The 14,815-nt window shown below is 35.6% G+C and overlaps 1 protein-coding gene across 1 annotated transcript; it reads right to left on the reverse strand.

The window, feature by feature from the left end:
* Nucleotides 1–388: 388 nt before the first annotated feature.
* Nucleotides 389–1,330, reverse strand: LOC128060617 (olfactory receptor 52A1-like). The gene has a single exon (XM_052653001.1). It carries the CDS (start codon nucleotides 1,325–1,327, stop codon nucleotides 389–391), a length of 939 nt encoding a protein of 312 aa, XP_052508961.1. The 5' UTR covers nucleotides 1,328–1,330.
* Nucleotides 1,331–14,815: the final 13,485 nt, after the last annotated feature.

The following is a 14,815-nucleotide window of genomic DNA, read 5'->3' on the forward strand; positions in this document are numbered from 1 at the left end:
TTGTCAAAATTCTGGGCTGCAGCAGAGAAAATGGTTTAAGATGTAACTGTAGTTTAAAATACAAATATTGCAAAAGGAAAATATTGAAAAACATTAATGAATTTTCCTATCAGTAAATAATATAATTACAAATTAAATACAAATTAAAAGGAAGCAATAAAAATGAAATTAGAAATAAAATTACCAAGTAGAACTAATATCAATATTAACCTGAATAGATTTTATTTTATTCTATCTGTAGTTTGTGAAATAAATGTCTAAAAGTTTGAGTATGATGAAGTGAAGTCTTTAACAATGAATACACAGAGTTTAGCCAATGTCATCTCTATCTTTAGGAAATGAAAATATTCTTCCTATGATCTTAATATTTGATGAATCACCACTATTATCAGTGATTCAGGAAAAATATCCATGCCACACGCTTGCGAATTACCTTATTTTTCACACCATAGACAATAGGGTTGAGTGCAGGTGGCACAAGGAGGTAGATGGTAGACAGAAGAATGTGGGTAGAGGGCACAACATGTCCAAACCGATGGCTGAAGAAGGAGAAAAAGGCAAGAATATAAAACTCAAGGAAAACAAAAATGTGAGCTGTGCAGGTGTTGAATGCTTTAAGCCGTGCCTCCTTTTGGTGTAGACGAAAAACAGCCTGGAAAATAAGGATATAGGAAATGAGGATGAAAATCATGTCAAATCCTAGAATTGTGAAACCTATGAAAAGACCACATGTTTTATTGACATGAGTGTCCTCTGCAGCCAGCTTGACCACAGCCATGTGCTCACAGTAAGAGTGGGCAATTACAATGGATTGGAAAAAGTGCAATCTTTTAAGTAAAATGGGTAAAATGCCAACGAGCACTGTTGCTCGGATTGCCACAGCCAGCACCATACTAACCAGAATGAAAGGTGTAATGGTGGTTGTGTGCCTCAAAGGATCACAGATGGCAACATAGCGGTCAAAGGCCATTGCCAACAGGATTCCAGATTCCATACCCTGCAAGGCATGGATAAAGAACAGCTGGACTAAGCAAGCATCAAAGGCCATGGAATAAAAGCCAAACCAGAAGATAGCCAACATTTTTGGAGCAATGGCTACACACAGTCCTATGTCAGTGGCTGCCAACACTGCCAGGAAGATGTACATGGGCTGGTGCAGACTGCGTTCTGTAGGGATAATGATCAGTAAAATGATGTTGCCCAGAAGAGCCACTAGGCACACAGCAAAGAAGGAAAACCCAATCCAAAACTGCACATGCTCCAGTCCAGGGATACCAATCAGTGTCACTGTTTTGGGGTCCGTATATGACATGTTCATGGATTCCATGGATGTTAGTGATCTCTTTTCACCGCTGATTCTCATACCTACAGAAGAGAATGAATGAAAAGTGAAACAGGACACTGACCTCACTATCATTAAGACATATTGGACATTAAAGAAATAAACTTAGTGCTTTAGATGACAATCAGGCCAGAATATTGAGAGGTTCTATGCAGGATGACAGGATGGCGGTAGAAAGCCATCCTACAAAACCTTTGCTAGAGACAACAGGGAAAAGTCTCAGGATTTCTAACCTACCATTTGTATAAGTAGAAACTATGACTCAACACTCTTCTTGCATTTTCCTTGACCTAGAGTCTGGGCTGTTTGCAAAACTGTCAGACTTTCTTTCTTTATCTCTAGATACCAACCCAATTTTGCTGTAAATGCAAATTCTCCCTAGGATTCTTAAGGATCCAGAAAGTACTATTGCTGTCGCCCATGATCATTAGTCCACAATCCTATTGGGAATCTTCACCCTTAAGCAGTCTACTCTTGGTCCCAGAGAGCATGCTATTTATCCCCAAGTCATTGGCATTAGTTCTCAATTGTGTATCGGTAGGAGTGAGTTAAACTATCTTACATTCACTTATTCCAATATCAAGATGCTGAACAAGTCACTATTTGGCAGGGCATTAAGCATGCCCCTTAGAGAATATTTGGAGAAGGTGATCTATTTTTAAAGGCTTCTGGGATTGTTGGTTCTATAAATTATCTTTCATTTATGTTTAAGGAGAACTATTGCATGGAATAGGGAAGGTGAAATACAGAGGATATTTTTACAGGGAGGCTTTAGGAAATTAAAAAAAAAAAAGAATAGAGAGAAATATTTCAAGAAGGGTAATAGCTAAAAATAGGGTAGTATTGAGTCAAAAGCAGAACTAAGCTAGTTTACATGTATCATATAGCTGGATGAATGATATTATGCTTTTCCTCCACAAGTTAAAGTTCAGGAGATAACTAGTTGTATATCCTGCTTTATGCAGTGGGGATCCTACTTTTCTTTTTAATAGCTTTACACTGTACTGTGACCCCAAATTGTACTATGACTCTCTACAGTATACTGGTTAATTAGCTTTGGCTTGGATTCTGAAGCACTTTTGAATATAATGACCAACTCTTAGTATCTCCCTAGATTTATACTCTTTTCTATATTTGACTTGTGTTCCCTTTTAAAAGAACCTAATCTCAAATTTAAGAAATTTATTTTTATTTCCTATTAATGTCTGTTTCACTAATCATTCTGTAATATTTGGACCATTTCACATTTTACTACTGTCTGTCCATGCCTAAAAACTGATTGAAACTATTTCCACAAAGAGGTTTCCTCTGATCTGGTCATATTCATATACCATGGAAAAGGAAGCCATTTATGAATAGAAGCAGAAGTCTCTATTTTTGTTTGTCTATGGTGTCAGTCTCTTGAAAAGATCATATAAATAGCTGTTTCATAGTCAGTTAAAGCACATGTACAACCCACTCCACTGTTCTTGCCTGGAGAAAACCAGGGACAGGGGAGCCTGGTGGGCTGCCGTCTATGGGGTCGCACAGAGTTGAACACGACTGAAGCGACTTAGCAGCAGCAGCAGCAGCATAGAGGTATAAAAGGGATTTGGGGTATAAAAATTTTCATACGAATGAAAGAGGAATGATGGAGGTACACTGAGATCCCTTTGCTTGTGATCCTGCACCAATATGAATGCTATATACTGTACTGATATTAGTACTATAGTCATAATAGTCATAAGATATGGATTAAAGCAATAAATGTTGTGACCAATAATTTTCTTTGATATTTATATATGGTATTTGGAAGAATGTAGTGGGAGAAATGATGAAATGTATGGAAGATATTGCTAATAATTATGTGTGAGTTGTGAGAAACTATAGAAGCTAAGAGAAAAGGAAATCTCAGAATCCAAATAAATCAGTATCTCCTGAATTCAAAAATTGCCTGAATTGTAAAGGCAAAAATAGTCACACCCACTTGATGGCAATGCTTTTATCAGATTAGTTGTCTAATTATCAGTAATTGGATCACAAAGAGTCTGACACGAATGAACTACTAAGCACAGCATAGCACAGTCAACACAGTTATACTCTGGCCACCTGATGCAAAGAGCCAACTCATTGGAAATGACCCTGATGCTGGGAAAGATTGAAGGCAGGAGGAGAAAGGGACGACAGAGGACGAGATGGTAGGATGGTATCATGGACTCAACGGACATGAGTTTGAACAAACTCCAGGAGATGGTGAAGGACAGGGAAGCCTGGTGTGCTGCAGTCCATGGGGTCACAAAGAGTCGGACACAACTGAGTGACTGAGAAACAAGAAGTTAAAAATTAAGTGCTTGAAAATATGCCAGATGACCTGGCTACTAATCCTAGATCCCACCCTCCCACACTTAACTATAGAATCTTGCTGAAGATTTTATGGAATATGAGAGTTCACTTGCCTATAAAGGAGTAATAACTTCACTTACCTCAGTGCTAAATGAGATAATATATAGAATAGATTGGTGGTTGGCACAGTTCAGATATTATCTATAGTAGCTGTGAAAAAACTGGTTATTTTACCAAGAAACAAGCTAATGATATTGAAGAAGCCAAACAAAACACACAACTGAAAACTCATTGATTATAGAAATGGGGGAAAAAAAAAAAAAAGAACTCACAAGATGAAAATTCCAGAGCTTAAGAGCTTTCTTCATCTTCCTATGTATAAGATTGACCACAGCCAAAATATTAAGGTGATATCTTTAGTATCATATAGTTAGGAAATGTCACATAATTTTTTAAAGTGTATTTGTAATAGTTACTCATTTACAAGCTTCGTGAATTAGTAGGAATAAAATGCAGCGAGCCCAATGCATCTAAATTGCATTAAAACCAATACAGTATATTAACGCATATATATGGAAGAAAGATGATAATAATAACCCTGTATGTGAGACAGCAAAAGAGACAGATGTATAGAACAGTCTTTTGGACTCTGTGGGAGAGGGAGAGGGTGGGATGATTTGGGAGAATGGCATTGAAACATGTATAATATAATATATGAAACGAATCTCCAGTCCAGGTTTGATGCAGGATACAGGATGCTTGGGGCTGGTGCACTGGGATGACCCAGAGGGATGGGATGGGGAGGGAGGTGGGAGGGGGGTTCAGGATGGGGAACACATGTACACCCGTGGCGGATTCATGTTGATGTATGGCAAAACCAATACAATATTGTAAAGTAACTAGCCTCCAATTAAAATAAATAAATTTAAATTAAAAAAAAAACAGTTGGGATGAGAAACAATAAGGGCTTGGGTTTGATGACCTTTAGCTTTTTGTTTGTTTGTTTGTTTTAATTGGAGGCTAATTACTTTACAATATTGTAGTGGTTTTTGCTGTACATTCACCTGAGTCAGCCATTGGTATACATGTGTCCTCCATCCTGAACCCCCTCCCACCACCCTCCATCCCGTCACTCAGGGTCAGCCTGGTGCACCATAGCTTTTAAATAATCTAGTCACACACAGGATCCTCTAATTCTTACTTATTGAGAAAAAGAGGAAGAAAAGGTGCTAATAGATGATCTCCAATAGAAACAAGAAGCCAGAAAGGAGATTGGGATATCTTCTGCCCCATCACAAAGAAGACTAATATTTTGTATAAATTAATAAGATAATAAACCTTTCCAAGGCTTATAATTTTTCTATATTATCTTACTTTCCATATCCCTCAAACATATACCATATCTCCACAGACGTAGATGGTCTGTTGCTCATAATTATTCTTTTTAGTTTTCAGGAAGCCGAAGAACATTAGAGTCAACAGGCCTCCAGGTGACTTGAATCCAGAATCATGGGAACCATTTTTCATACATAATAAATTACTTGAGGACTATAAATAACAAGATGAGACTAAATTATCTGAAAAATTATTTCAAATCTAAATTATATTAATCTAGCTCCCCAACTCTCTTTTTGTTGATGAAAAATTCAAAACACAGAGAACAGAAATGACATGGCAATGGACAAAAAAATTAATGACCAAGACAGCATTTTAAAATGTTTCGGCTGTTTCCCTCTAGCCGAAGCAGTAGGCTGAGCATGAGTGAGCACACTGCCCAGCAGGTCATTGCTGGGCTCTTTTCTGTCCCATTTACTCTAAGGGCTTAGAGTTCTAAAGGCTTAAAGTACTCTTTGGAATTACTGTTTTAGGTATACAGAGCTTTGGTATGTGCTGATAACCCTCTGAATCTCTTAGATATATCTTTAAAAAACATTAAAGTTATTCATTATTATAAAGGAGACTTGCTGAGTAGTCAGGTTTTTAAAATGTTTTATTCAAAGCTAACTATACTAACTGACTGTCACAGAAGAGTTTGATAGTTGTTAAGAGGTAAGGATGGTTGGATGGCATTACTGACTCAATGGACATGAGTTTGAGTAAGCTCCGGGACTGCAGTCCATGGGGTCACAAAGAGTCAGACACGACTGAGCAACTGAACTGAAGGAAGAGATAAGGATCTAAGAAGGCTGTCAGTAATGGGTTTTCCCTCTCAGCGGTTGCAAATGTAGACTGTTTCCTGACCTGGAGCTTTAGTAGTTCACTCACTTACTTCAAAATTCATTAATTAACTAAGATTGCAATGTGAAGATGGCAAATTGCGTTTCTGTAGCAAGCATGCAGATTGTGGGGTTTTAAGTGACAGTGACCAAAATATGAGGATGTGCACCTAGGTAGTTTTCTTCTGAGTGAGGCTCAACTGTCTGCACTCACTTTCAATCCTCTCATGATGCCATTACATTTTTGTTTATTATTTATGTTTTTATTTTGGGTATTAAGTTGTCAGTAGTTTTCCAGCCTCAGAATTATTTATCCAGCTTCAGTACACAAACAAAATCAATTTGAATTATGAGGAGAAGAAAATGCTTTCATGCACTAATAGTTATCATCTTCATTACTTTTGCTATCCTTTTTTCTTCAGTTTCCTTAGGAATTTATTCTAAAGGCTGACATCTCTCCCTTCTCCCCATCTCATTATCTTACCTTCTTTTCTCTACTTTCTGACTGTTTTTCATTTTGCTCCTTTATGATTGCTCGTCTTTCACTTCTTTCTTGTGTCTTCCCTTCCTTTCTTCCACTTTCTCTCTTTTTTTTTCTCATTCTCTTTTTTATGCCTATCACACTGTTTTCTCAGAGTAAGGTTTTTATCAGTTGTCCACTCTTTCTGGAATATTTGCCTCCCCACTTTCTTCTTTCTCCAATCTGCATTTATTAATTTGAGATTTTCCATTAAAAGAATATAATCTCCTTTAGGCAAAAAACATTTCAGAAATGTTATTCATTGTATATATTTATGTGTATATTTATTCATTTAATATTATATTATTCTACAAAGAATTTAAAGCCATTCATATACATAGAATGGTAAAATATTCATTTTTAAAGCATAAAGCAAGAAAGACAAAGACAGATTTTTCATTTTATAGCTACATTATTGAACACTAGTATATATGTATAAATGTATGTACATATATGTATATTCTTTGTATGCTTCATATCAATGTGGTTTAATCTTTTTAGTCTCTATTAGAATTTTACTTTCAAACAAATACAAAATTCCTTCATGACCCAACAATTCTACTATATAGTGTTTACTAAAAAGTAACACATATAAGTCCACAGTAAGTCTTACATAGTAATTTTTGTAGTAGTCTTTTTCAGACTAACCCCAATGGCTGAAATGTCCATCAAAAGGATAATGATTCTGTTTCTCAATATGATGAACTTTTAATATATGTATACTACTATGTAATCATTACCTAATTTTTAGGTACGAAAAATTTTCAGTATTCAGAGACTCCCTTAGGCCACATTCCAAATCATCATCCAAACCTCTCTTCACTTCAAGCAACTATTAATTCTTGTTTTTATTAGCACAGATTAGTTTTACCTTGTCTTAGGTTTTATTTGAATTGTAAATTGTAAATTGACGCTTACTGAGTGAAAAACATAATGAAGAAATTCAAGCAAAGGGATTCATAGCAAAAGAATAGTCTTGAAACAAAGGTCATACATACATTTCATGTCATTACAGTTCATTGTGGGCTTCCCTGGTGGCTCAGAGGTTAAAGCATCTGCCTCCAATGCAGGAGACCCGGGTTCGATTTCTGGGTCGGGAAAATCCCCTGGAGAAGGAAATGGTAACCCACTCCAGTATTCTTGCCTGGAGAATCCCATGGACAGAGGAGCCTGGCAGGCTACAGTCCACGGGGTCGCAAAGAGTCGGACACGACTGAGCGACTTCACTTCACTTCACTTCACAGTTCATTGTGATAGGGAATATTGTGGGAGATAGAGAAGTTAGTTTGTGTATATATGCATATGTATAAAAATGCATATATTTGTATACACCTTCATATATATATGTACACTTATACACACACACACATATAATCTTGCTTCTCTAGCCGTATTTCTCACAATATTCCTCATCTATTTTGAATGGTAAAGTATTTGATATGTGGATGTGAAGGAAAAAATATTTTAGGAAAGAATTAATTGCAGTTAAAATTGATTAACTAGAGTTGAAAGTGAAGTCATTTAAGAATTAATGTCAACGTTTTCTTGGATCAGTAGGATACACTGGAATCCTCTTCTTATTTCTTCATGTCTCTGTTGGTATTTTGTCTTTTTACTACTTATGTCTGGCCTGTATAGTCTGTGTAATACTCTTTAAAACTTCTAAGTCACTACATGAATGTATACTTAGTTTGGCTATACCTGTTTCCTGTGTATGGATTGATGTTCCTTTAAGCAGAAATCTTCTTTACCTGGTGCTTGGAGCTGTGATGAGTAAGGAGCCATCATGTTCAATTTTGCAGTATGAACACAAACAGTTGTTTCAAGCGGTGTTACACAACAGAGAGTTGTTTCAAGCTCTCTGTTGTCAGAACTGCAGTTCTGACACAATCTTTTAATGAAGCAGCCTCCCTGTATATATATGTGCATATATACAGAAACTTACTTATCCTTTAAACACAGTCTTTTAAAAGACAGCAAGCCCTTTGCTGTGAGCCCTACACTTGAGGCTCCCTAGATACATCTTTTCTCTCTGTGTGATTGGAAAATAGATGGTTCCAAAATTGGCAAATAAATAAATAAATAAAAATCCTTCATTTCCAGGTTGGGAAGAATATATATTGAATTAAATACTCAATAAATGCATATATATGTATGTGTGTGTGTGTGTGTGTGTGTGTGTGTATCTGAATACTTAACCTCAACTTTAGTCTATAGTGTAATGTAAACCACTTTTCTCTTTCTTTTTAAAGTGTGTGAAATGAGTCATTAAAAAGTTGGGCATTGAGGGAAATTATTAGTAAAATTCAGGGTAATATGAGATGGAGTCTTCCATTGCAGATAAGTGAGTTTAGCAGCTGTGATGGAGAGCCAATTGAAGAAAGATTAAGATGGCAAGAATAAAGTGCAGAATGTATGACTGATTACTCCTGATACTAGTGAATAGTTTAGTATTCTGGTTTATTAATTGTAACTATTAGAATTAATAAATTTAGTTGCACAACACAAAATCAGTATAAGAAATCATTTTGTTTTTGCACAAAATCAGTAAACAATGCTAAAAGGAAATTGAGAAAACAATTCTGTTCAGAATACCAACAGAAAGAATAAAATAGTTATGAACAAACATAAACAAAGAGGCAAAAAACTTGAACACTGAAAATTATAAAGCTATTGAGAAAAAAATGAAAGAAGATCCAGGTAATTGGAAAGACATTACATTCATGGATTACAAGAATTGGTATTGTTAAAATTTCCAAACTGTCTAAAGTGATCTACAGATTCAGTGTAAACCCTATTGAAAATTTAATGGCATTCAAACAGAAATAGAAAAAAAAATCAAAAATTCATATGGAATCACAAAAGATCTCGAATAGTCAAAGCAATATTGAGTAAGAACAAAGATGGAGGCATCTCACTTCCTGGTTTCAAAATATATTTCAAAGCTATAGTAATCAAATGGAGAAGGCAATGGCAACCCACTCCAGTACTCTTGCCTGGAAACTCCCATGGATGGAGGAGCCTGGTAGGCAGCTGTCTATGGGGTTGCACAGAGTCGGACATGACCGAAGCAACTTAGCAGCAGCCACAGCAGCATAATAATCAAAGCAGTATGGAACTGGCATAAAGTCAGAGAAAGCAGATCAATGTAACAGAGAACACAACCTAGAAATAAACCCATACATTCTACAAGGGTGCCAGAACACAGTGGAAAAGAGGATATTCTCTTCAATAAATGGTATTGGGCAAAAACTATGTAGAATAGTAACAACAGAATTACAAAAGCAACTTCACGGCTACTGCTACAAATTATCCTGAAAATCTACTACATATTTTCATTTGGAAATAAATTTTTAATTTCAACAGCAAAACAAAACAAAACAAAACAAAACTGGACACCCACATGCAGAAGAATGAAATTAGAGCTCTATCTAGCATCATACAAAAAATGAACAAAAATGGATTAAAGACCTGAAACCATAAAACTCCTAGAAGAAAATGGAGGGAAAAGGCTTCTTCACATTTGTCTGAGCAATGATGTTTTAGACATGGCATCAAAAATTAGCCAGCAAAGCAAAAATAATCAAATGGGTTTGTGTGGAACTAAAAAGATTCTCTCCTGTTAAAGGAAACAATCAACAGAATAAACAATAATCTATGGAATGGGAGGAAATATTTGCAAGCCATGGAGTTGTTAGGGGTTTGGATCCAAAATATATGAGGAATTCATATATTTCATGTAGCTCAGTGCAGCAACAATAAAGTAACTCCATTAGAAATTAGGCAAGTGACCTGAAGAGATGTTTCTCAAAAAAGACATGAATGACTAATATTTATATGCAAAAGGTGTTCAACATCACTAATCATAAGGGAAATGCAAATCAAAGTCGCAATGGATATCACCTATTATGAAGGTTAGAGTGAAAAAAAGACAACAGCAACAAATTCTGGACAGACTGTGAAGAAACAGAAATCCCTGTACTCTGTTTGTGAGAATATAAATTAGTGCAATAATGATGGGACACAGTATGGAGTTTCCTCAAAAATTTAAACAAAGCAAAACACAGAAGTGCCATATTATTCAGTAACTCCACTTTTAGGAATATATCCAAAGGAAATCGAATCACTCACTCTTGTTTCAAGTTGTAATTAAACTGTGTTAATCAAAGGAATAAGCTATATTATTTACCTTTTTCAGGATTTCAGGTCCTGTTAAGTGGTTGACATAAAATAATATCATATTTTTGAAAAATGGCTACACGTGTCACTAAAATCTGAGGAAATTCAGAAATAAACTGCTAGCTCTCAAATTATGTAGATTATCAATCACTTCAAGTATACAAAATAGTCTTCCTTCTGGCATTAATTCCAGAGGGACCCCTTTGTGACAAATGCAATTCTTGCTTATCCTCTGAGAATATTATGTTGAGGCTGCTGCATATAAAAGCTAGGTCTTTGAGTTTCTTGTTGGCTCTGAATCAGTTTCTTGTACAAGCAACTTAGGGTTGCTATGAAAGTAGAGAAGGGTGGAGAAAAGGGTGATCTTAGTATAACTTTATAAAACATGAGATTCCATAAAACACACCATCTTATCTTATGAACGACCTAAATTCAAAGAAGGAGAAATAGTCTTTGAGCAGAGGAAATACACACTTATTCTCAATGGATGAAATTTTGAAAGAGCCGGATTTTAGGAGGCATAGATCTTTTCTAAGGATATCATAGAAGTAAGGATTATCTCTCTTTTTTAAATTATTTTATGTTGCATAATTCATTCAAAAAATAAAACATGGGTAACAAGAAAATGAATACCTTGTGTCATCTGGACTCACAGGTTGGTATTTTCAAGCAGATGTCATCCTAGTGATTATATGTATGCTTGTAGACAAAAGCACTTTGAAAACTGATGTGTGTATCCATCAGTGTGTGTACTTTTCATCTCTTGCAGTGTTCTATTTTGTGTTTATGCATAGAACATATATTAATAAGTGAAAGACATTGTTGTAAACATTGGATAATAAAATTCTCTGTAGGTTATACAATATATGTATTCATGTACTCATTGCCCATAAAATCTCATCTGTTGTGTACTCATTGAATCCAAATTACATAAAATTTTCAGTTCATTGTGTTATGATTGCTCTTCCTAATGGAACTTTGTGCTCTTATTCTCTTGATATCTATATCTTTATCTATACCTTTGTCTGTGTTTTGTGTATATTTATATATACACACATATGCCTATAGATGTGTGTATATATATGTATATACATATATATCATGTATATATTTCAAATATATATATCAGTTCCCAAGACCAGAAGTAATATGTTCTTTAGATACCATTCTAGGTACCACTTAAGGAGACTTTCCTTTAGGCACAAAACTTAATTAGGTCTATTGCTGTTATTGCTGTAGAATTCATATCTCACTCGATAGTTGACTGCATTACAACTTGCTTCTTTATGGTGTGCTTTATAAGGTAAATCATTCAAAAAGCCACATATGTGCAGTTCAAGAGTTTTTCACTAGAACAAAGTTTTGGTAAATGTAGATGCCTAGAAAACAATTCTTCAGCTAGTGGTATTTGGACCACTTAGGTGCGTTTACATGATTTTGGTAAGCATATTAAGGGATAGTTATTTGCTTCTTTATGAGTTCACATTATCTTCAAAAGAACTTGTTTGAGACATAAGAAAATCATATTTGTCCTCAAGAGCTGATGGCTGTACTACTCAATGTAGCTGCCTTAATGGGAGATGGGGGAGAACAGATAGCTAGTAACCAAGGGTTTCGCTACAACAAAATAATTTGTAATGATATAAAGAGTCCTTCTTTTCCTTAACCTTCTTAGCCCCCACCTCCACACCCATCACCTTTATCTGAGGGAGATCCCAAAGTCTTCTTTGCCATGTAGGCTTAGCCCTCCACTAGAACCATGAGAATCATAGAGCAATATGATTCATTCAATAACTGATCTTTTAGACATCATTAGGTCAGTTTACAGAGAGCTTCCCAGGTGGCTCAGTGGTAAAGAATCCACCTGCCAATGCAAGAGACACCGGATATGCAAGTTTGATCCCTGGGTTGAAGATCCCCTGGAGGAGGAAATGACAACCCACTCCAGTATTCTTGCCTGGAGAATTCCATGAACAAAGGAGCCTGGTGGGCTAAAGTCCATGGGGTCGCAAAGAGTCAGATACAGCTGAGTGAGTGAGCATGCACACAGGCAGGTCAATTTACTAATCAAGTATGAACAGCTCTGCTTGTATTAGAATGTGGGTTTGGGAGGAATAAATGAAGGAGCACAAAAGACCCTATCTCTACAGTGAAATAGCCTGTTTGAAATATTGAGTATAGGAAAATATTGAATAGCGTTAACCTTAATAGACATTCATCTATATTCATATATATATATATATATATATATATATATACTTCATGTATATATGTGTGCATATATATTTATAGGCTTCCCAGGTGGCTCTAGTAAAGAACCAGCCTGCCAATGCAGAAGACTTAAGAAACCTGAGTTTTATCTCTAGGGTTGGGAATATCCCCTGGAAGAGGGTGTGACAACCCACCCCAGTATTCTTGCCTGGAGAATCCCATGGCCAGAGTAGCCTGGCAGGCTGCAATTCATAGGGTGGCACAGAGTTGGACATGACTGAAGTGATTTAGCACACACATACACATATATGTATATATTCACATGTGTATGTATATGTATAGTCCTTGTTTATACTTTTTCCAAAGGACATATGATAATGTCTTTATTTAAAAGGTATACAGTAGAAAAAATAGGAAAAAACTGACATCATAATATACCATGGCTTCATATTAGACACATAGGCAGTGTGACAAATGAGATCCAGAGGCATGGGATATATTATTGTCATTTAAGAGCCAACCCAAGGGTGTCAAGATCATTCTCTCATTTGGAAATACTCCAACTGATATCACATTTTTACTGCATGCAGCCCTATGAATTTTTAGTTATCCAGATTTAATATGTAACTCCAGGAGCTTGATTGCCTGCATTTTAACTTTCTTTCTCTTAAATCAGGAGGTGGAGATTGTTTATTTCTACTACTTAAATCACCTAGACTGTGAGTTATGCGGTCTTCTAGTGAAACAAGAATTTTCAGTAACTCCCCAAAAGTTTTACAATGTCTCTACTTAATCAATTTCAGCCATGGAAAGTCTTCTCACTTGAGAGAAATACTGACTGAGAGATTAAGGAGTCTTGCTCCAAAGAACATAGTTTCTGTTTATCACTGACATAAGAGCAGCTTGAAGAGGAAAGTCAAAACCCGAGATGGCTTTGGAAGATACTTCTGCATTCTGAGGAATAATATCTTGTATTATTCACCTTAGGGAATTTGAGCATGCTCTTCTTAGACTCCACTTTATCAAGTCATAAATCCATAGTATAAATATTAACTGTGCACTTTTCACATTGTGATACTGCATTTGGAAAAGTGTGAATATGTTACCAATATAATTTTCAGGCAACTATCACAGGAAGAAGTGGAAAGGAAATATAAATCCTATGGAACTGGTGGTATGGAGAACTTATGAGTGACAGATGAAAATACACCAAGTCAGGTTATCTACAACAAATTTGGAACCATATAATCATTGGAAAATTAAATATCTTTCATAAAGTTTTGACAGATGAAACTGAAGCAGATAATTTTAGAATATTCTCAACACAGTGATTTATAAAATTGATGTTTTGCTAAAATGAACAGTGGGGATGTGAAGATTAAGTCATTGATGTGGAAAAATTGCCTTCATCGCCTCCTGCTTTCTCTTTTGATTTTTAAGTTCCCACCACTGACACTCTTGTCTGTTTGCTCCTGCTTCACAGTAATATTTCTTGCTATTTCCATTCCAAGAATGTCTGATTTCCTAGATAGAGTGTGAGCTCCCAAATTTAGATATCAGCTTATATAACATTTTCATCACCATCCTATTGTGATGTTTTTCTGGTAGAGTGTAATCTCCTTGAGAAGAATATCTGATGTGTGTTACTTTATACCCAGTGCCTAGGACATGGTTTGTTATACAGTAACTGCTTAACAAATAGTTGTTGAATTAAGTAGATAGAGAAACTTTTTGTTGGAAATAAATGGATAAGATGACCTATATGCACCTATGATAATATGCAATGACACATGAATGATCTTTATGTATTTGCAAACACAATATTTGGTATGATATTACACATTTTATTTCTCTGATCCTAGTGAATTAAAATTCATGTGGTTATGAATTTGAATTGTTTTAGAAACAGATAATTAAGGGTTTTCCTCAACTAAATCTCCCATGTTTTCAGCTTCTGGTTGTGGTCATCTTGGCATGGCAACTTTATCTTCAGAAGAACTGATAACAATCAAAGAAAAAACCATC

The sequence above is a fragment of the Budorcas taxicolor genome, chromosome 15, assembly GCF_023091745.1.
Source record: "Budorcas taxicolor isolate Tak-1 chromosome 15, Takin1.1, whole genome shotgun sequence".
Classification (NCBI taxonomy): Eukaryota; Metazoa; Chordata; class Mammalia; order Artiodactyla; family Bovidae; genus Budorcas; species Budorcas taxicolor.

Excerpts from the sequence above, each read along its gene's own strand:
- LOC128060617 (XM_052653001.1), bottom strand. The coding sequence starts at position 1,327 with ATGGAATCCATGAACATGTCATATACGGACCCCAAAACAGTGACACTG.